Raw genomic sequence first — 22,199 nt, forward strand, 5'->3', positions numbered from 1 at the left:
ACTGTGTGAGGTTAGATGGGATACCGTTAGCATTATTGCTGTTTGTGTTTTAAAAATTCGCAATTTGACAAGCAACAATGGCTCGTTTGTTTGTTATAATGTGTAGCCGCAGTACGCCTACTTTCTTCCAATTAAACGTAACTGTAAGCGTGTTTTAACAACGGTTGTTTTGTCGCTATATCCTGTCTTTTCGTTAAAATATTTCTAAATCTTCGCTACCGTAATCGAAGCGACAAATAAAGTTATTATTATTTTTATTTTAATCTTTCGCAAGGTTACGGTTTCATAATTCTGTAAATTTCCTTTGTTTACTATACCTAATGGGACATAAAAATAAACTAGTTTTTGATCTGTTCCACTATATTTTTAGTCATGCCAAAAGGTGCTCCAGGTGAGGCTCGAACTCACAACCTCCGCATGTCCCCGATACTGTTATATAAGTACGGCGCGCTAACCGATTGCGCCACTGGAGCTGACGTTCTGTTATAAAGGCAATAAAATGTAGATAGGTACTACAAATCTTAATTGATTTTTTTTGTTGAAAAAATGTGAAAATTCTACACCTTGTTGAACAGTGCTCTTCAACTTTTTTTGGGTTGGTGAACCCTCAAAGTTGTTGCGACGAACTCATGCACCCCTGATTGCTCTAACGTAAAACTAATGACGTTTCTCGATTCCCAGTGATATAAGATATAGAATTCATATAAAAAAACTGTAGGAAAGTGGCTAAATTTGTTAAAAATGTTTAAAACTGAATATTATTGCTGAAAATTGTTGAAGTTTGTGATGCACCCTTGTATACCCTTTTGTTCTGGTGCACCCCTGGCATATTTTCACACCGGTTGAAGAGCACTGTTGTAGAAAACACTGTCGAATAAGTTTTGGGTTGTAAATCTGAAATTAATTTTGGGTGTACAGAAATAGTTTGACTCTATTATTCATAACATCATCGCATCAACATATGTAAAAAAATGATATACTTTTAGTCTTGAAAAAAAGTGCTCCAGGTGAGGCTCGAACTCACAACCTCCGCATATCTCCGATACTGTTATATAAGTACGGCGCGCTAACCGATTGCGCCACTGGAGCTGACGTGCTGGTTTAATGGCAATAAAATGTACATACTACAAATCTTAATTGATTTTTTTTAAATGTGAATATTTTACACTTTGTAGAAAACACCGTCGAAAAAGTTTTGGGTTGTGAATCTAAAATTAATTTTGGGTGTACAGATATAGTTTTACTCCATCATTCCTAATACCGCATCAACATATATAAAATAAAAATGGCGCACAAGTTGTTATTTACACCGAGAACAGAAAGTACAAAGTACAAATTCCATTATATCTAGGTGTAGCGTCTATATGCTTATTTCCTTCCAATTAAATGAAAATATGTTTTAAATGTAAACGTGATATAACAAATGTTGTTTTGTCGCTACACCATGTCCCTTCGTTTAAAATATTTCCAAATCTTCGCTACCATAATTGAAGAGAGAAATAATAAAAAAAAAAACTTCTTATAACTTTCAACACAGCAAGTTTTATGTTAGGGAACTACCCGGCTCCGAACGTACATACCAAATCGCAAGCAGTTTTGATTCGTAGACAAGAATAACAACAGCGCATAGTAGGGAAATTTCGTGCAAGATTTAGCGCAAGTTCATTTTATGAATAGGGACGTCCAATGTTTCTGTTTTAAGATTTGCAAAAATTTAAACATTTTTTATTTATTGTGTAACTCAAACGTTAAAATACTGCCTTTATGTCGTATCATAGTCTATACGTCGTATCATAGTCTGACCAACGCTTATATGTATATATATAAGCGTTGGTCTGACTTAGACATACTTAATGAATGAATGTAACTTGCCTTATCCTCGCGTGGCCGGACAACGTCAGTCGTTATAATACGGGTGTTTTGTTTTAAACACCTCCTGTCAGCTTACGAGTTATTATGTATGTTACTTTGTGGGTGATTTTTTGGGGGTGATTTTTACAATTTTTTTTAATGTGTGGCTGATTTTGTTTAACCCATTAGTGACCACTAGTTTATAGCAATTGCCATTAAGTGTCTTATTCAAGGACACATACCCACAAAAGGTAGTGGCAGCGAGCCTTGAACCCATTACCTATGTGTTAGAGCCAGAGGAGGCGAGCCAATCACTTTGGCATGGCGCCAATCAAACTTAATTATGTATTGTTGTTGACTTTCTATTTCCAGTAATTTTTAAATTGGAACGATGCCACGTTAATGTAAATAACATTCCAATTTTAGGTTGCTTAGCTGCTAGTCTCTCTAACCACATACTAGTATACAATGTATCCAAGCATATTGCTTATTTAACCTGACAAGGAGACGTTAAATCACTTTGATGTAAAGTGGACCTTGGTCTTAATCCGTCTGTCTTTTAAACCTTACTCAAACATTAACTTTCTTTTCTCCAGATACTATTTAAACAGGTGTACCTGGTTTTTAGATCAGTTGTCCTTTATGTTCCTCTGGCCAGTTTAATTCGAAATTGAAGATTGTAAAGTGTAGGAATTTTAAAATTAAATTAAAAAAAACAACAATTTTTTAAATAATATTTCATTCTTTTTTAGTTTAATGAATAAGTGTACTTTATTTTAATTGTAACAACTTAATATTAGTTTTTTTTGTCAATATCACTTTTTTAAATGGTGTCATTTTGCCGTTATTTTCCATTTCTTTTCTATGTTATTTAAAAATGACTCTTGTTATTGTATTTAAAGAAATAAATTAAAAATATTTATTGGTATGTAGCCATTTATATTTTTATCAATAAATTTTGTGTACATTTAACCAACGGTGATTTAACGACTGTTGTTTTGTCGCTCTTTCCTTTTTTTGTTTTATTATTCTTGATATATATTTATTATTTTATTCGAGATAAAAAAGTCAAACAAAAAAATTAAAATATATATATTTAATATATATTTTAATTTTTTTTAACTTTTTGTTTGACTTTTTTTTATCTTGAATAAAATAATAAATATTAAATAAAATAATATATATATATATATAATAATATTGAAATTATAAACATATTTAATTATATAAAAATAAACAACTTTTACAATAGCAATTTACAATTATATCTAAAATACCAATAGACTGTCAATTTTTTGCAGGTTTTCGACCCTAATTTAATTTTAGGGCGGTCTTAATTCATTGAAAATGGTTTCAAAATTTAACTTTTCCGTACTGGTGGCCGGTATTTTAATACTAAATGGTTTGTATTTTAAAATATATTTATAACATAATCATTGTTTTTATTTATTTTTTTGTTTTAGGATGTTTTGCAAGCAATTGGAAATACACTGGAAATTCAGGTAAATTTTTTTTTTTGAAATTAAGAAATATATATATTCATTTAACAAAACCCATCTTTTAAAATTTTAAATGATGAAAAAATATTGTTACGTGTTAGTTTTATTACAAATATTACATGCTAGTGTAGTATTATATAAAACTTAACTTTGAATAATGTAGTTTATGTTATTTAATGGAATTGTATTATATATTCCTAACAATTTTTCGAGTTACTTTCGAGTTACTTAAAGTGTATGAAACAGAACACCAGTGTTATAACGATTAACGACTGTCGTTTCCCCACTACGCTAGGGTAAATAAGTTAGTTTTATAGATTCATTTAACTACCCATAAAGTTACATACATGGCAACTCATTAGCGGGCACAAGTTGTATAAAACTGAACACCGTATTAATTTATAACGGCTGTCCTTTCCCCACCATGCAAAAATAAACAAGCTATATAGTGGGGTGGGGGAAGATGGGACACCCTTTCATTCCATTTTCTTGGTAGCAAACTAAAACATTAAAAAAAATAATAAAACCGTATCCTCACGTAGGGATGCACATAACAGAATTTCGAATCCATGAGATTCGAATCCTTTTGTATTCGAATCTAATTACGGGATTCGGTATTCTGTTTAATGACGTCATTACACGTCATCTCATATACTATATTAACAATTTTTGAAAGTTATTAATTTTGAAAAAAAATATTTTGGTGTTTGTGGGACTTTCGAGAGTAAACGTTTCGTAACGTCTTTTCATAGCCTGCTATACGTTTCATGACGCAAACACTACCCAATAGTACAATTTTTAATCATTTTACAACTCAAGATCCAACAAGGCTGTTATGAAAGGGTCAATAAACTGACTTTTGTGGGTAAAATTTTTTTTTCTATAAATATAAAAAGATTCGAAATTCTAGATTCGGAATTCTAGATTCGAATTAAAGTATTCTAGGATATCCTAGAATACCTAATTATTCTGTAATGTGCATCCCTATCCTCACGGCTCCCATAGACCGTTGTTAATTGTTTAAAACATGATCAGAGTATTTCGATATTATGTGCTAAAAAGGTGTCCCATTCTCCTCCACCCTGCTATATTACCTCATTGAAACATCTTTTTTACTTAACAGGTCCACAGTTTTGGGAGGAAAATTCTCCGAAATGCGGGGAAAATAAACAATCCCCAATTAATATAGAAACTAAATCTGTTTTACCCGACAAACAACTGTCCCAGCTCCAGTTTACTGGATATAATCAAAACTTAACGGGAGGAATGCTCATAAATAATGGCCATTCAGGTAATGTAAATTGTGTATATTTAACACATTTGTATTTTAATAATTTTTTTTGGTTGTTTTACAAGAATTTGTTTAACCCAGTAGTAGATTATGGATGATATAATTAAATATTTTTTGATGTTTTTTTTTTAATTAAGATATCTATGTATATATATATATATTTATTTATTTTTGGATTGAAAACTTTTCTGCATAAAGTTTCCATAAAAAAAAACTTTTAAAAAATATAAAAATGTTTTAAAAAGTAAATTCTTCTGTTTTGTTTTTAGCTCAGTTAAATTTTCCTGCTGGAAAAAGTTTCCAACTTTTGAGCTCCGTTAACAGCGAGATTTATCTCGCTCTCCAACTTCATTTCCACTGGACATCGAAGAATGTTTCGACACTAGGAGGCTCTGAGCACTCAGTTGATGGAGAATTTTACGACGCCGAGGTTAGAACTGGGAACATCTTTTTTAAATAAAATATTTTAATTATATATATATATAATAAAAAAAATTAAGTTACTATCTACTAAATTACTGTTCAAAACATCTGCTGATCATGAGTTTAGTATCCAGACAGTAACTTGGTCCATCCTCAGTGTAAAAGAGGTTACCATCCACCAAGTTACTGTCCGAAACATCTGCTGATCATGAGTTTAGTATCCAGACAGTAACTTGGTCCATCATCAGTGTAAAAGAGGTTACTTTTCTAGTGAACAACAGAAAATACAAAATTCTATTATATAAACACACGTTTTTAGTAACAAATAAAGAAAAAACCTTTATAATTTTGATTTCAATTTATGATTAGGGACGTCTAATGTTTCGGTTTCAAATTTTGCATAAATTTCCTACATTTCTAATTTATTTTGTGGCTGAAACGTTAACACTGCCCTTATAGAGGCTAAACGTTGTTGTATTATACTCTAACCTAGGTTTTAGCGTAAATTTAATTATATGATTTCAAAATCCTTATTAATTTTAATTCCATTGGCCAAGTGGCTACTTAAGCGTCCCTTAAGTAATATAATGTAACTTAATACTTTATTGATGGTTTAAATTGTTTGTATGATTACCTTTAAATTTGAGAATCAAAAAGATTTAAACTCTTTGTTGTTTTCCCATTCTTTTGTACCTAATGCTATGTTATTACAAGCAAGACACTTAACGGTAATTGTTCCAACTCAGTAGTCACTAATAGGTTTTCAAAATTTTAGTTATATTTATATAAAAACAGCTTAATTATCCATTGCTTACCTAGTAGTTCGTAAGCGGCACAAGGTGTATAAAACAAAACATCCGTGTTATAATGTCTGTAATATCCCTTTACAAGTATAAAAAAGTCACATTTATTTGTTGCATATATTTCAATTTGATGAAAAATGCACTGTAGTAGTGACTTTATCTGGTATTTTCAGAAAATCTTGAAAAAACCTGCCAAAATGTAAATTCCATAAAATTTACGACAGATTTAGGTTTAACTTTTTATTAATTTTAATGCAATACATGTATATAATTAAACTTTGAAAAAAAATCTTAAACTGAAATTGGCCAAGTCTGGTCCCAATACACATACACCAACGATGTCATCGTATTTTAGACTAAGTCAAACACACAGTGTGAGATACTACTGCGCAAATATGTGTTCACAAACTAGATAACGGTTTGTACACATGAGGTTAATTGTTTGCGCACACAAAAGATAAAAACATTTTTCAATGAATGTTCATAACATGGCTGTTGGTATATTTGGAAACCTTTGATTTAAAGTAATTTGGGCGTTTTAATTAGGATAAAAACTATGCAATTTTACATATATATATATATATATATATATATATATGTAAAATTTTTTTTTTTATAATTTTTTATATATAAATAAACATAAATGGCTCGTTTGTCTGCTAGGTGTAGCGACCACGCTTATTTTCTTCCAATTGAATGTAAATATGTTTTAACTGCAAGCGTGTTTTAACAACTGTTGTTTTGTCGCTATATTCTGTCTTTTTTTTTAAAATATTTCCAAAACTTCGTTACCATAATTAAAGTGACAAATAAAAGTTATTATTATTATTATATTGTACGTATGTAATGTAACTTCTTACCCTATCCTCGCGTGTTCAGAAAACGACAGTCGTTAAATTTGGGTGTTAAGTTTCATACACCTCCTGCCAGCTTACGAGTTGCCATAATGTTACTTTGTAGGTGATTATTTTTTGTGGGAATTTTTTCATGTATGGCTGATGATTTAGACAACCCATTAGTGACAACCCAAGGACGTACGTCCTTTTATTATTATTATTATGATTTTTTAACTAAAAATAAATAATGAAATTTTATTTTCCCCGCAGATGCATATTGTCCACATAAAGCAACCGTATGGTTCTTTAGATGAAATTAAATCCCAACCCGACGGTCTTGCAGTAATAGGTGTCCTTATAAGAGCAACAGACCAACAAAACAACGATATTCAGAAACTTCTGGATGTAGCTCAACTTTGTGAATACGCAGGTTTGATGTTTTGGGTGTTTAGTTTATATTTAACGCTTGAACATAAATAAATGTAACTTATTTTTTCCCGCGTAGCCGGAAAGCGACAGTCATTATAACACGAGTGTTCATACACCTCGTGCCAGCTTATGAGTTACCATGTATGTTACTTTGTAGGTGATTTTTTGGCGAGATTTTTTTTATAATTTTTATGTATAGCTGATAATTTATACAACCCATTAGTGACTACTGGGTTAGAGCAATTGCAGTAAGCGTCTTGCCCAATGACACATACGCCCACAATGGTAGAAGCATTCAGTTTTAATTCAGTGTATGCTCTAACTACTAAGGTACGACACTGGTTTTAGGAGAATTTAAAATAATGTTTTGCAAAACCTTTAGTTTATATTCAAAGCTCAATACTGTTTAATCCTCCCATGAATGGATTATAACTGTTGTTAAAACATGCTTGTTTTGTTTCATACATTATAAATAAATAAATGAATGTAACTTACTTTATCCTCGCGTAGCCGAAAAACGACAGTCGTTATCACACGGGTTTAACACCTCGTGCCAGCTTACGAGTTACCACGTATGTTACTTTGTGGGTGATTATTTTTTAGTGGATTTTTTTATTTTTTTATGTGTAGCTGGTAATTTGGACAACCCATTAGTGACCACTGGGTTAGAGCAATTGCCGTTAAGTGTCTTGACCAAGGACACATACGCTCACAATGGTAGCAACGACGAGCCTTGAACCCATAACCTCTGGGTTTATTCATACAACAGTGTTTTGTTTTATACACCTGGTGCCCGCTTAGGAGTTACCACATATATAACTTTGTGGGTGATTTTTTATGGTAAGTGGTAATTTAACATCCATCATTGACCACTGGATTGTAGCACTTATCAATAAGTGTTTTACATAATGGTACTTAGGTATACACTCTAAACACTAAATAAATAGTCGGTTTATGCCTCTGTTTCCCTAAAAAAAGAATGAATGAAATTTATTTTGTCTCTTCGGTCACAATAACAAAGAACGAGAGAGTTGACAAAAGCGAAAAGACGAGCAGTAACGGTAAAACAACAGTTGTTAAAACACGTAATGATAAAAAAGAAAGAAATAATGTTTTGGATAAAAGGCGTGACCATTACACCCTACGGACAATACAATGTAAATGAAGTAAACAACATTTAATTAAACATGTTACGCTGTGGCAAAGTGGTTAGAGCGCCCGTCTTGAAACTGGAGGTAATAGATTCAAGGCTCGTCGCTGCTACCTTTGTGGGCGTATGTGTCCTTTGGCAAGATACCTAATGGCAATTGCTCCAACCCAGGAGTGAAATATTCTTTGTTTACTACCACATGGAACAAAAGAGAATGAAAACATGTATCATCTTACCCCACCCTGTTAATAGGCCTAACACAAAATAAAGGGAATTAGAAATATTAAAACGACAGTCAATAAAAAACATCTACAGTGCCTACATACAATACATGGTCTGGCCAAATCAATAAAATGCGGAACTAAACTTATTCCTTTGTGACCAAAGAAATATCAAATTTCCTTTGTCTGTTTTTTTGAATGAAGGGATGTAACCTTTTTATCCACGCGTGGCAGGGCAATAACAGTTGTTATAACATGGTGTTCTGTTGTTACATACACCTTGTACCCGCTTTTAAGTGTTTTGTTTCCTTGAGCCCGCTTAGGGGTTACCACATGAATGAATGTAACTTGCTTTATTCCGCGTGGCTGGAAAACGACAGAAGTTAACACACAGTGTTCTGTTTCATACACCTCGTGCCAGTTTACGAGTTACCAAGTATGTTACTTTGTATGTGATTATTTAGACAACACATTAGTGACCACTGGGTTAAAGCAATTGCCGTTAAATGTCTTGCCCAAAGACACATACGCTCAAAATCTTAGCATCATTCTGTTATAATTCACTGAGCTATGACGCTGGCTTTAGGAGAATTTAAGAGAATAGACCGTGTCATTGTGGTGAATATTATGTCTTCAAAACATAACAAAGTAGCATTAATACCACACAATAATGCCAAAGGCAAAATTTAAACATGTTATTACTCTGTTACACATTTTGAGAATCATTTATGCTTTGCAGTTTTTTTGTAAAATACTTACCTATTTTTTTTCTTGTGCTTTTCACTACTGTGGTAAATAATATTTCAAATTTAAAATATTTTGAAATGTGTATTTACATTCGTTTTGTAGTTTTTACTAAACTAATGTAGTTTTTACTATAAAATAACACATTATACAGTAGGGTGGGGTAAGATGGGACACTTTTTAGCTCCAATTTCTCGTCCCATTTAGTTGTAAACGAAGAACATTCAAAGATTTATAAAACTATATCCTCACACATACACCACCGTTAGTTGTTTTGAACACAATCAGGATACTTAGATATTATGTGCTAAAGGTGTCCCATCTTCCCCCACCCTACTATATATATAATTAACATAAGCCATTGGTTAAAACCCATGTTAAATTAGCCATGAAATTCCTACATTATCAATTGTATTTCTGTAACACTAAGACCCATAAACAAAAACCATATAAAAAACCATATAAACTTTCGCTTAATAAGCAAATCTATCAAAAACAACTGGATTCTCAGAAATTTGTTGCTAAACAAGTTTAAGGACTGAAAAAAGCCTGATGTTTCTTAGCACGATTGTAACTTGGAAGAATAAATTGTTTTGGTTGATTTTTACAAATGAATTGTAACTTTAGGAAAAATTACAGAAAATTTTATTCTCAACAATCGTGCTAGAAACACCAACTTAGAGTTATCTGCGAGCCATGGAACACCTGGTTATAACGACTGTCGTTTCCATGCTATGCGAGGATAAATAAGTTACATTCATTTCATTTTATTACATAATTTTTTCATGTCAAAAACGTGATATTTTAAAAATAATTCTTTTGAGCACCTTAACTTTATGTATGAACAGATAAATTGTTTTGGTTTATTATTGATTGTTACAAATGGATTGTTTCGTTATAGAAATTACACAGTTTTCATAACAATTACCTTTTGCTAAGAAATGATAATTTAGATTTATTTAATACAAGGAATATTTTTGTTGTAATTTGTTTCATGTTATGGTAATAGTAACATAATAATATTAATATAATAACTTTATTTTGTCTCTCCGATTAAGGTAGTGAAGATTTAAAAATATTTTATATGAAAACACAGGGTATAGGTTGGGGTAAGATGGTTCATGTTTTTGTTTTTTTCTCATCTCATTAGGTAGTAAATAAAGAATATTTACATAAATGTATACCAGTAGCCCCGTGCCCCAAAAACCATCTAAATATTTTACTAAAACGAATTGCAAAACATTATTGAATCTCAAAATGTAGTAAGCAGTGTTTTAAATAAAACATGACCAGAAAATATAGGATTTCGAGCAATATTTTTTAAACTGAGTCAAATTTACACCTGGGGTAAATTCCTTGTATTAAGAGGGTAAACGAGCTACCAATCAAAATCCACATCAGATAAGGGGACAAAACTAAGCCAATTGTAGTACTTTACCAGACATTGAACAACTCTTTGCCAAAAAGCTAGCGCATTCGTCGCATTAAATATAACTGATGTAATTAGTTGTTTTCGCTTTTTAATAAATGAGCGCCATATTACATATTGGGGGTAAATCTGATAAGCATCTTTGTTAAAAGGGTAAAGCATACAAAAAGTTTAAGAACCACTGGTTTAGAAATACCCTTTACCCTACAGTACCATACCTTGTACACTTACAAAATCACCACAAACAAATACTTGACAATTTACGCTCAGTTGCATACGCCAGTAATTTGACTGATCTTTTAAAACCTAAGGTGTTTAGGGGTTAAGGTTGTTCAGGGGTTATCGCAATAAAGAGCCTTGCGTTGCCAAACTTCTGTAAAAATTTTGCAACTGCTTTGAAAATGCTTTCAAGGTATTAACAATTGCTTCAACCCAGTGGTCACTAATGGGTTGTCCAAATTATCAACCACACATACAAAATTCCAAAATGATCACCCACAAAGTAACATACTTGGTAACTCAAAAGCTGGCACGAGGTGTATTAACGCCCGTGTTATAACGACTGTTGTTACCGGCCATGCAAGGATAAAGTAAGCTACCTTTATTATGTTCAACAAGAAACTTCGCAAGATTGTCTTTTATCCCTTATTTTCGCACCATATGTGGTGAACTCATACACCCCATGCCCGCTTTCGATCTGCCAAGTACGCAAGTTTGTGGGTAATTTTCACATTATCCCAGCAAATTTGCCCAGTCAACCCTAAAGATGCAGTTAGAGAAAATGCCACATCAGCAGTAATTAACCAGGACTTAAGCCTGGGTTTCAATACTGTGTCTCTATAGCAGAGGTTACAGTTTCAACGCTAGATACTGTTACCAATTATCAGGCACACATAAAAATTTTTCAAAAAAGAGTCACCCACAAAGTAACATACTGGCTCAATGAATTATAACAGAACGATGCTAAAATTTTTAGCGTATGTGTCTTTGGGCAAGACATTCAACGGCAATTGCTTTAACCCAGTGGTCACTAATGGGTTGTCTAAATTATCACCCACAAAGTAACATACTTGGTAACTCGTAAGCTGGCACGAGATGTATGAAACAGAACACTCGTGTTATAACGACTGTTGTTTTCCGGCAACGCAAGAATAGAGTAAGAAGGTACCTATTTTCTTTCAATTAAATGTAAATATGCTTTAACCGTGAACGTGTTTTACCAACAGTTGTTTTGTCGCTATATCTTTTTGTTTAAAATATTTTTAAATCTTCGCTACCGTAATGGAAGAGACAAATAAATTTATTATTATATTTTTATCAAGTTACATTCATTCAATTACCCATGAAGTAACATACATGGTAACTTGTAAGCTGGCACGAGGTGATGAACACCCGTGTCATAATGACTGTCGTTTTGTGAGGATAAAGAAAGTTATAACTTGAGGATAAAGTATGTTATATTCATTCAATACAGGCGACACACACATATTAGAAGATGGACCAGAATTAATCAATCTACTTCCATCATCTGTGAGTTATTATCGCTATCATGGCTCACTTACTACCCCACCATGTTATGAAACTGTACAGTGGACGGTATACAAAGAACCCATATATATTTCCCATCAACAGGTATTTTTATTTTATTTTTTTATAACATTTTTTGCTATTTTTTTTATATTTAAAAAAAATGTTTTCAATTTTTTTTATTTAGATATTTTATTTATTTGCCATTTTTATTTTTCGTTTTATTATTTTTTCATTCAGTTATTTTTTTACCATTTTTTTCATTTTATAATTACTTTATTAAGATTTTTTTTAATTTTTTTCAAATTTTAATTTATTACTTATTTAGTTATTTTTTCAATTTTTTATTTTATTTATTTTACCATTTTTTTACGTGGTTGTTTTTTACAATTGTTTTACCACTTTTGATTTAAACTTTATATTTTTTATTCAGGTATTTTTTATTCAGGTATTTTTTATTCTTCAGGTATTTTTTATTAAATTTTATATTTTTTATTCAGGTATTTTTTATTCAGGTATTTTTTTATTTATTTTATGATTTTTAATTTTTTAACTAACTGTATTTTAAGAGCATGGCTAAGTAATTAAGTACCGGGTTTGGTTCTGGGTACTGATAAGCAGATGCGCAATTGAGCAAGACATTTAACAGACATTGCTACAACCTAATCATAACAAATGAGTTGTAGCACCCTGGGTGTTGGGGTAATGGGCCAATTTTTTCTATATCTCCGTTCCCGTTTATCAATTTTATCTTAATTATTATGTCAAAACAGATAAATCAAAATTAGTTTTATTAGTTCTTGGGTAAGGCATGTAAGGGGCCAAGATTTGCGCCAGAGTTTTAACCCCGGTCTCTAGTTACACTGCAGTTCTATTATACATGCAGTGGCGCAGCCAGAAAAAAATAAGGGGGGGGTTAATCAGAAAATTTTTCAAAAAAAAAAAAAATGTTTTTTTTAACTAAAAAAAAAAAATTTTTGTTTGGTTTAAGGGGGGGGGTCACGACCCCCGAAAACCCCCCTAGCTGTGCCACTGTATACACGGGTGAGGTCCTTAGAGCGCAATACTCCATTGGGCCTGAGATTTGAACCAGATTTGGCCCGTACTCCAACATTGTGTATGCACATTCTATTTTATATGAGTAAGATCCTACAGTGAGGCATGCCATGGGACCTGAGATTTGGGCCACAGTTGGCCTGTTACCCAACATTGTTTATGCACATTCTATGCTATATCAGTGAGATCCTACAGTTAGGTAGGTCATGGGACCTGGGATTTAGGCTCGTTACTCCAACATTGTATATGCACATTCTATTCTATATGGTGGGGCACAACATGGGACTTGAAATTTTAGACCAGAGTTGGCCTGTTACCCTAACACACAGGGCTACAGTTTTTGTACTTATATTTTGAGTATGAGGCTTTGAGACAGTTTGACACTTAGCACCAATTGCTCCAACCCATTGGTCCTTTAATGGGTTTCTAAATTGTCAGTCATACAAGTGATATCATCAATACAAAATCACGCAAAAAATTGAATATATATGTAACTTACTTTATCCTTGCCTAACTGGAAAGAGACAGTCGTTAGAACATGGGTGTTCTATTTTATACATCTCGTGCCAGCTTAGGAGTTACCATATATATTACTTTGTAGGTGAAAATTTTAGGAGGGGGGTTAATTTTTACGTGTGGCTTATATTTCGGGCAAGTTACATACATGGTACATTATACACAGACATGAGAATTAGATAAGGCAAGATTAAACACTTGCCTGTCATAAATTAACATGTTTTATCACATTAAGTAAACTTTGTACAAGTAAATGGAAAACACCAGTGTTTCACACAATAAAAAATTCCCTAGCTTAAAAATTTCACATTTATTTTCAATTAAAAAATATTAGTGTTGCACAAATATATTTTAGATTAAAAAAAAATTGGAAACACTGGGACCATATATCATGCTGTGACTACACCATAATCTAGACATTGGCATAGTTTATTGTACTAAGTGTACCTTGGTCTTGATAACTATTAACCAGTTGTAAAAACCTACGCCTAACAAACCTCTTGTAGTTTGTTTTGTTGACTGAGATATTATGTGTTTTTATTTAAAATGAATGTAACTTGCTTTATTTTTGCGTGGACGGAAAACCACAGTTGATATACACAGGTGTTCAGTTTCATACACCTCGTTTTAGCTTCAAGTTACCAAGTATTTCACTTTGTTGGTGATTAATTTTTAGGTGATTATTTTTATAGTTGATAATTTGGACAACCCAATAGTGACCACTGGGTTGGACCAATTGCCAGTAAGAGTCTTACCTGTACGCCCACAATGATAGCAGCGGCAAGCCTTGAACCCATTACCTCTGGGTAAGAGGCACGCGCGCTAACCACTTTGTCATGGCGCTGGACACCGAATGTTTGATTTTAATGTAAAACTCATGATTGTAAAAAAAGTCAAGCTAATTTTAATATGGTTTCCTAATTAATGCGAAACATGAATTTTGGTGCTGTGGCACAGTGTTTAGCGTGCTTACCTTTAACCAACCAGTTCTGCATGGCTGCAGCCATTACCAGACTGCCAGCCATGCATAAAAACAATCAGTATGAGATAGAAAACCTGTGTTATAATGACTGTTGTTTTTCCACCATGCGAAGATAAAGCAAGTTACATTCATGATTTATCATTCAATTTTGCAAAATATTTGCGTTAAATTGCCCAACAACAATATTGTTTACCAGAAATACCCATATAACCTACTACAGTGTTTCACAAAGCATTTTGTTCCTTACTGAAACGTAAAGTTATATATAGTGGGGAGTGGGGGAAGTTGGGACACCTTTTCATTGTAATTTCTTGTCACATTTAGTAAATAAGTAAATCCAAAGAATTGTAAAACCGTATCCTCATGACTTCCATACCGTTGTCAACTGTTTAAAACACGATCAAGATATTTAGATATTACTTGCTAAAGGTTTTCAACTTACCCTACAGTACTATATTGCTATTACGTTTAAATGTTTTTAACGCAAGTTAAGCGTGTCTTTTGAAACTAGCAACCCATGAAATAACAATAACATAAATGTTTTAGTTGCGAAAACTAGAAGGAAGTTAGTTTACGTTGCTTTTGTTAATCTAACAAGTTTATTGTTTTACAAATATCTTTTTGATTTACAACAATTTTTGTTGTGAATGAAAATTTTTTAAAATTTTTTTTTTATAAAATTGCTAAAATGACTATAAAATTGCGACTATAAAAATTACCATAAAAAGTGACTATAAAAATAAGAACTCAATAAATAAACTTTTTTTTTTTATTCACAACAAAAGATTGTTTTAAATCAAACAGATATTTGTCATATTTTGTTTTTATCGTATACAAGGCTATTTGTCATATTATAAAGTGAATATAAAAAATTGAACAGTTCAAATGAATAAATTTAACTTATTTACTCTTGCATGGTAGGTAGAGCAGTTATGTTCAAAAGTAACTTTGTGGGTGGTTGTTAGGGTTTTTTAAATTATTAAATACAAGTCTGACAATTTCAAACACTATTCTTCTGTTTCGTAAACCTTGTGTCCACTTACGAGTTACTAAAAAAATGAATGAATGTAACTTAATTTATTCTTGCATGGTCAGAAAACGACAGTTGTTATGATGGGTGTCCTGTTCCATACACCTCGTGTCAGCTTTCGAGTTACCATGTATGTTACTTTGTGGGTGATTATTTTTTCATTTTTTTGTGGCTGATAATTTTGACAACCCATTAGTGACCACTGGGTTGAAGCAATTACAGTTAAGTGTCTTGCCCAAGGACACATACGCCCACAATGGTAGCAATGACGAGTTTTAAACCCATTACCCCTGGATTGGAGGCAGGTTCGCTAACCAACTGTGCTACAGAGCCGAAAAATAGTATGGGTTATGTCATTATCAGCTTTGTATTTATAAAGTCATCTTACAGTTAAACCTGCTATACAAATACGAGTAGTGCATTTTCTCAGTAATAATTGGTATAACAATACAACAACTGGTTTACCAAAACATTGTTAAATCTTAAGAAAATAAACCTTGTGTTTTGATTTCTTAAATAAACTTAAACTTTATGTGGCAGTTGTCAGTTAAGTTAAGTAGTCACTTTTTTATGCGACACTTACTCAAGCAGCTTTTACCAATAGCCTGTTTTTAATGACTGTTGGTTTTTATTGACTCGTTAGCCTGTTTTTAATGAAATTTTTGATTTTTGGTCAATAAATAAATGTAACTTACTTTATCCTCGCATGACCGGAAAACAACAGTCGTTAAACACGAGTGTTTTGCTGCTAATTCTCTTTTTTTTCTCTGTGTTATTCTTCGTTACTGTATTCAAAAAAGTTAATGTAATTTTATGGTATTTTAATATAATGTTATTTCTATCTTTAGTTACGGATTCTGCAACAGTTAAGCGCATCGAAAAATCCAGATTCAATAAATTCTGAAAATCGTAAGTTCAATCTGATATTTATAATAATAACTTTATTTGTCTCTTCGATTACGGTAGCGAAGATTTAAAAATATTTGAAAAGGAGATACAGGATATTCCGACAAAACGACAGTTCTTAAAACATGCTTAATGTTAAAAACATTTTTACATTTACCTGGAAAAAAATTTCAATGTCATTTGTCCAATAATACACAAGAGTGATTTTAAGGAGTTTTTTAATAAACTCCAAAAAATGATAAATCGTTCGTTCACCCTACCCACTGGGGGTAGCTTCCAGCGTTCCCAACCCCCTAAGTAACACTTAACAGTAATTGCTCCAACCCAGTGGTCACTAATGAGCCATTGGCACTGTGGCATAGTGGTTAGCGCCCCTGTCTCTAACCCAGAGGTAATGGGTTCAAGGCTTGTTGCTGCTACCTTTGGGGGGGTATGTGCCATTGGGCAAGACACTAAATGGCAATTTCTCCAACTATTGGTCACTAATGCTTTGATTAAATTGTGCAATATTAAGAGAAACAAAAAAATAACAATCACCCACGAAGTTAGATTCATGTTAACTTGTAATTTGGCACAAGGTGTGTGAAACAGAACGCATGCGTTTAGCGACTTTCATTGCCTGCCAAGTGAGGATAAACCAAGTTACTTTCATTTAAGTGCTAACATTTTTTCTAATGAAAACAAAGACCCAATAAAAACTGTTCTTTAGATGATGGAGAAAATTCACATGATACGAGTGCGTCATCACATGATACAGTTGATTCACGTGAATCAAATGATGTAAAACTTAGTGATAACTTCAGACCCATACAACAATTAAACGGGAGAATTGTTTCTGCATACTATGATATTGGTAAAAGCATTTGGTATTAATAAATTGTTTTTATATAAAGTACGTTTTTATAAACACATTATAATAGCTTCAGTAACTCGACTGTGGGCATGGGAGTGACAACCAGCACCCTCACAAAGCGGTTAGCTCGCCTACCTGTAACCCAGACGTAATGGGTTCAAGGCTCGTTGCTGCTACCATTGTGAGCATGTGTGTTCTTGGGAAAGACACTTAACGACAATTGCTTCAACCCAATGGTAACTAATGGGTTGTCCAAATTATCAGTCAAAAGAACAAAAAATGAAAAAAATAAAAAATCAAATCACCCACAAAGTAACATACGTGGTAACTGATAAGCTGACTTGAGGTGTATAAAACAGAACACCCGTGTTTAACAACTGTTGTTTTTCTTCCCCGCATGGATAAAGTAAGTTACATTTATTCATTCACATTCAATATATTGTTTCTTATATAATGAACATTTTAGTAAATGCAACCCACTACAATAGCTTTAACAACTCGACTGTGAGCATGGAAGTGGCAACCATGGATAAGCCACTTAAGTTCCCACCCACGAGGATATAAATGACCAAATCAACCAAAAGTCATGTCTGCTTATCTACACTCTACAATAGCTTCAGCAACTCGACTGTGGGCATGGGAGTGGCAACCATGGATAAGTCACTCAAGTTCCCACCCACGAGGATATAAATGACCAAATCAACCAAAAGTCATGTCTGCTTATCTATACACTGCAATAGCTTCAGCAACTCGACTGTGAGCATGGGAGTGGCAACCATGGATAAGTTACTTAAGTTCCCACCCACGAGGATATAAATGACCAAATCAACCAAAAGCCATGTCTGCCTATCTATACACTGCAATAGCTTCAGCAACTCGACTGTGAGCATGGGAGTGGCAACCATGGATAAGTTACTTAAGTTCCCACCCACGAGGATATAAATGACCAAATCAACCAAAAGCCATGTCTGCCTATCCACACACTGCAATAGCTTCAGCAACTCGACTGTTAGCTCGGGAGTGGCAACCATAAATAAGTCACTCTAGTTCCCACCCACGAGAATATACACACATATTTTTATCTAAACTTTTTATTTTTTACAGATGTTGCAAAAAGCAATTCTACACATGGTTGGAGATACAAAAATGAAGGTTTGTTTTATTTTATCATAAAAGCTTTGTTTTTCTATTTTAATTTATTATTATTATTATTAATAATAATAACTTCTATTTTTTACAGATTATTTCAAAATTTTTACAAATTGATTTAAAATTTTTACAAATTAACTTAAATTTTTTACAAATTAATTAAAATTTTTTACAAATTAGTTTAAAGTTTTTACAAATTAATTTAAAGTTCTTACAAATAAATTTAATTTTTTTACAAATAAATTTAATTTTTTTTACAAATTAATTTAATTTTTTTTACAAATTAACTTAAATTTTTTACAAATTAATTTAAAGTTTTTGCAAAGTGTTATAACACAGCATTTAGCATATACACCCAATGTTTAAACCTATAACAATATTTTATAAAATGTCAAACTACAAAAATAGTTGGTTGTGATAAGATTGTCCATATTTTCATTTTCATTTTTCGTTGAAACAAAAACAAAATAAAACCCAATTTTTTTGTAATAAAGAAATGTTAAACAATTATTCTTTTTTTCTTTCTAAAGTTTTATTCTAATGTTGAATAAATAGCAATGTATTTTTTGTTTAATAATTAATTTATATATATACAGTTTTTTTAAATTTAGGAAACCATTTTTTAATTTATATTCAAAAGTTTTGTTTTGCGGTTAATCTAATACAAATGTGTTTTTTTGTTTAAATATTAAAAGTTAATTTATTAAAACAGTGTTTTTAAACTCTGAAAAACATTTTTTAACTTTAAACATCTTTTTTAATTTTTTGGACCCTCTTTTTACATTTTTTAAATGTGTTTTTATTTTACATTTTTTTATTGTAAACAAGTTTTTCACATTAACAGGTCCTAGAAGTTGGCTTGCAGAGTATTCCACGTGTAATGGCAACAAACAATCACCAATTAATCTCATTTCAACCATCAGTGAATCAGATGAAGTTCATGGTTTAGAATTCTCTTCTTCCTACAATAAACCTGCTTCTGGATTTCTTGAAAATAATGGACATACCGGTAAGTCTCACTGAGTGTAACCTATTTATCCTTAAAAACGTATTTAAAACAAACCGTTATTTTGTATCTCTCCATGTGTAGAATTGCTTTTTGCAACATCTGTAAAAAATAAAAGTTTAGATAAAAATATATGTGTGTATATCCTCGTGGGTGGGAACTTGAGTGACTTATCATGGTTGCCACTCCCATGCCCACAGTCGAATTAGTGAAGTGGGGCCGAAAAACAACAGTTGTTATAACACGGGTGTTCTGTTTCATACACCTCATGCCTGCGAGATTTTTTATTCTTTGTGGGTGAGGTCCTTGTCAAGGACCTAAGATTTAGGCTATAGGATTTTACCCATTACCCTAACACCTGGAAAGCCCATTTAAGTCTTTCATGAATGAATGAAATAATAAATGTAATGTAACGTATTTATTCTGGCGTAGCCGGAAAACGACAGTCATTATAACACGGGTGTTTTTATACACCTTGCGACAGCTTACGAGTTACCATGTATGTTACTTCATGGGTGATTATATTTTTTATGTATGGCTGATAATTTGGACAACCCATTTGTGACCACTGGGTTGGACAATTGCTGTTAGGTGTCTTGCCCAAGGACACATACACCCCCAATGGTAGCAGCGACGAGTCTTGAACTCACTACCTCTGGGTTCAAGGCAGCGCAGTAACCACTTTGCAACGGCGCGGACAAATTCAGTTCCCTTTTCCAGTAATGTTTGAGATTGACGAGCACCTTGAGTTAACTTTCAACGAGAACGATCGCTTGTTTCAAGTTGAACAACTCCACTTCCACTGGGGGGCAGCAACGAGTGACGGGGATACGAAATTAAAAGTCACCGGGGGTTCAGAACATACGGTGGACCAGAAACATTTTCCAATTGAGGTATTTGTTGTGTTTTAGTAGGGCTGTGAATTGCAATTAGGACGCAAATAATCCACATGTGAATTGCTATTATGTCATGATCAATTGCTAGGTCAAACAATCGCTATTATGATGCAATGAATCTACTTGTGAAAGCCTGCTATTTCGTAATAAACAGGCTGCTTGGCTGAGGGAAACATTTAAGTTGTGTATTACGCCAATATAATGTTGCAAAACTAGTCACCTTGCGGTATTAACAATCGAAATTGACATTCACTCAAAATTCATTCACTCAAAATTCATTCACTCAAAATTCATTCACTCAAAATTCATTTACTCAAATTTCATTCACTCAAAATTCATTCACTCAAAATTCATTTACTCAAACTCAAAATTCATTTACTCAAAAAAGTAAATGACTGGATTTTGGGTGATTAAATTTTGAGTGAATAAGTTTTGAGTGAATGAATTTTGAGGGAATGAATTTTGAGTAAAAAAACATTATAAATTAACCATCCATCATCAGATGCACATCGTGCACACGAACATCTCCCCGGATGACCCGGACACAGATGAAGAAGATCGGATGTTAGAAGATCAGTTCGGAGTACTCGGTGTCTTCTTTGAGATCGCAGAAGATGGAATTACGGAAACGGCGGACACAACTTTGGGAATGATCACTGACATGCTGCATAAAGTTAAATATAAAGGTGAATTTCACTTTTGTTGTTATTTTTATTAAATTTTTTTATTTATCTTTTCAATTACAGTAGTGAAGGTATAAAAAGATTTTGAACGAAAAGACAGGATCTAAGGACAAAACAACAGTTGTTAAAACACGCAATGGATAAAAAGTGCGGGAAAGAATGTCAGTTAAAAAGCGTGGCTGTTGCACCAAAACTATCTTTAAAACACAATATTTGTATAATATATATTAACTTTATTTCTCTTTTCGATTACGGTAGCGAAGAATTAGAAATATTTTAAGCAAAATGACAGAATATAGCGACAAAACAACAGTTGTTAAAACTCGCTTACAGTTAAAAGCATATTTACATTTAATTGAAAAAAAAACGTGGTCGCTAAACCTAGCAGACAATCGAGCCATTAATGTTTTTCTGTATTTTCAGATAACAGTGTTCGTATGGATACCGGGCCAATATTATTGGATTTATTGCCACAAAATAAAACATATTATCGATACATGGGATCTCTTACTACCCCACCATGCACAGAAGCTGTTCAATGGACTGTGTTTTATCATTCAATTCCTGTGTCTAAAGAACGAGTGAGTTAACTACAATTTTTTGCATGGTAACTATTATACGCGTAAATATTCGCATTTTTACTCGCAAGAACAAAGTGAACACGCATAACGTCGTAAAAGTCTAGTATTTTTGGGGTATTATTTTTACAGTTTTTGGTTGGTAATAGCACAATAAAGTATCAAAATGAATGACTGAATGTAACTTACTTTATCCTCGCGTGGCCGGAAAACGACAGTCGTTATCACACGGGTTTAACACCTAGTGCCAGCTTACGAGTTACCATGTATGTTACTTTGTAGGTGATCATTATTTTTTTCATGTATTGCTGATAATTTGGACAAACCATCAGTGAACAACT

General features: G+C 32.6%; 1 protein-coding gene and 2 non-coding genes across 4 annotated transcripts in view; 1 reads left to right on the forward strand and 2 right to left on the reverse strand.

Annotated features, from left to right (window-relative positions):
• Positions 1-383: 383 nt before the first annotated feature.
• trnai-uau lies at positions 384-473 on the reverse strand. The gene is given in 2 exon segments: positions 384-419; positions 436-473. It is a non-coding gene; the product is annotated as a tRNA-Ile (tRNA).
• Positions 474-999: 526 nt separating this feature from the next.
• On the reverse strand, positions 1,000-1,089 carry trnai-uau. The gene is given in 2 exon segments: positions 1,000-1,035; positions 1,052-1,089. It is a non-coding gene; the product is annotated as a tRNA-Ile (tRNA).
• Positions 1,090-2,090: 1,001 nt separating this feature from the next.
• LOC100185503 (carbonic anhydrase-like) overlaps positions 2,091-22,199 on the forward strand; it is a 23,623-nt gene continuing 3,514 nt past the window's right edge. The window contains exons 1-14 of one of the 2 annotated variants that reach the window (XR_003396436.1): positions 2,091-2,537; positions 3,153-3,253; positions 3,315-3,353; positions 4,474-4,641; positions 4,911-5,071; positions 6,974-7,133; positions 12,151-12,308; positions 16,636-16,696; positions 17,403-17,546; positions 18,651-18,698; positions 19,540-19,704; positions 20,422-20,594; positions 21,100-21,283; positions 21,704-21,861. Coding sequence is in view for 1 of the 2 variants with exons in the window: in XM_002120071.5 (XP_002120107.3) it covers positions 3,199-3,253; positions 3,315-3,353; positions 4,474-4,641; positions 4,911-5,071; positions 6,974-7,133; positions 12,151-12,308; positions 16,636-16,696; positions 17,403-17,546; positions 18,651-18,698; positions 19,540-19,704; positions 20,422-20,594; positions 21,100-21,283; positions 21,704-21,861 (1,674 nt within the window). In the remaining variant the exon portion in view is untranslated. The remainder of the gene's footprint in view (positions 2,538-3,152; positions 3,254-3,314; positions 3,354-4,473; positions 4,642-4,910; positions 5,072-6,973; positions 7,134-12,150; positions 12,309-16,635; positions 16,697-17,402; positions 17,547-18,650; positions 18,699-19,539; positions 19,705-20,421; positions 20,595-21,099; positions 21,284-21,703; positions 21,862-22,199) is intronic. The other variant, XM_002120071.5, reaches the window with a different exon arrangement.

The sequence above is a fragment of the Ciona intestinalis genome, chromosome 12, assembly GCF_000224145.3.
Source record: "Ciona intestinalis chromosome 12, KH, whole genome shotgun sequence".
Lineage (NCBI taxonomy): Eukaryota > Metazoa > Chordata > Ascidiacea > Phlebobranchia > Cionidae > Ciona > Ciona intestinalis.